Here is a 1,583-nt window from a genome sequence, read left to right as displayed (position 1 = left end):
GGGTTGTCCTGGAAGTGTCCAAGAGCTGGATGTTGGTGATCCTTGTGCATCTCTTGTCCTGGAAGTGTCCAAGAGCTGGGTGTTGGTGATCCTTGTGGGTCTCTTCCAGCTCGGGGTATTCCATGGGTCTATGAAAAAATCAACAGCAAAACAAAGCATTAATGAAATGTAAAAATCTTCTTTAAAACCTCTTGCAATTCTGCCCAGGGAGGTTGTGGCTGCCCCTGAATCCCTGGAAGTGTCCCAAGGCCAGGTTGGATGGGGATTGGAACAATCTGGGATAGTGGAAGGTGTCTGGGTGAAAGGACTTGGTGATCTTTAAGGTCCCTTCCCACCCAAACCATTGCATGATTATCAGATACAATACAAAGCCCAGCCTGAATAAGAAGAGTTTAACCCCAAATTCCAGGGAATTGACATTTTCACCCAATACTCACTGGGATCTGGGACAAGCATCTTGAATAAATCAGCAGCTCCTGAAGATCAGCCCTGTGTGTTCCCCACTCCCAAGAAATGTGCCAAAAGTTGCCCAAAAATTACTAAAACCAGGATCATTCCTACAAATCTCACCCTTAAATCACAACCACTTGATTTCTCCTCATTTGAGCAACGTTTTTAGCACAAAGCCAATTCCTTCCCTTTCCAACGGTGCTTTCCTCCTTGCAGTGCCCTGCGGGGGGAACCTGACGGAGCGGAAGGGAACCATCCTGTCCCCCGGCTTCCCCGAGCCCTACCTGAACAGCCTCAACTGCGTGTGGAAGATCACGGTCCCCGAGGGAGCAGGGATCCAGGTACAGCTGGGACAGAGGGGGGACACTCGGGCTCTGCTGCTCCCAGAGAGGCCACGTGTTGGGAAGTCTCTGCTCCTCGTAGGAAAGGGATGGATTGGTGTGGAATTCTCTGGAATCAGGGCTTCATTTAGTGTCAGGAGTGGGCAGGGGCTGATTGGTGATCTCAGGGAAGGGCTGGAGCTGTGCCTGGGGGATTTAGGTTGGATTTAGGGAAGGGTTCTTCCCCCAGAGAGTGCTGGGCACTGCCCAGGCTCCCCAGGGAATGGGCACGGCCCCGAGGCTGCCAGAGCTCCAGGAATGTTTGGACAGCGCTGCCAGGGATGCCCAGGGTGGGACTGTTGGACTGGATAATCCTGGTGGATCCTTCCAGCTCAGGATATTCCATGATTGTGTGCCAGTGTTATCCACAGGCTGCTTGCACAGGGAATAGCAGATCCCAGGCAGCCCCTGGATCCCCTCTCCTGATCAGACACCAGGAACCAAAACACAGAGCCAGGGTAGAACAATTTTTGTCATCCCCATCCAAACCTGACAGCCTTTTCCCAAAGGATTCTCTTCCCTGCCACGTCTCCCAGCCTCAGTCAGGGTTGTTCTCCCACCCCAGGGCCAGGGGCTGGGCTGGGTGATCTTCATCCCTTCAGGCTCAGGACATTCAGTGATGGATTTAAACACATTTTTGCCTCCTGTGTGTGGCAGGGCAGTGGGGCTGTGCTGGTGGGACACAACACCGGGGGAATTTGGGGTGCAGATCTTCACCCTGATGAGCTATTCAGGGTTAAAAGGGGGGATTTG

General features: G+C 52.8%; 1 protein-coding gene across 5 annotated transcripts in view; it reads left to right on the top strand.

The window, feature by feature from the left end:
• Positions 1–1,583, top strand: part of CSMD2 (CUB and Sushi multiple domains 2) — a 338,283-nt gene that overhangs the window by 259,709 nt on the left and 76,991 nt on the right. For all 5 annotated transcript variants that reach the window (XM_042015480.1, XM_042015478.1, XM_042015482.1 and 2 more), the window contains one exon: positions 667–791. In XM_042015480.1, coding sequence (XP_041871414.1) covers positions 667–791 — 125 coding nt within the window. The remainder of the gene's footprint in view (positions 1–666; positions 792–1,583) is intronic.

The sequence above is a fragment of the Corvus kubaryi genome, unplaced genomic scaffold, assembly GCF_017639235.1.
Source record: "Corvus kubaryi isolate FWS band 111438036 unplaced genomic scaffold, C.kubaryi_AGA036_p1.0 split3-37304, whole genome shotgun sequence".
NCBI lineage: Eukaryota > Metazoa > Chordata > Aves > Passeriformes > Corvidae > Corvus > Corvus kubaryi.
Note: the sequence above shows the minus strand (reverse complement) of the source record. Positions and strands in the feature narration are given on the sequence as shown.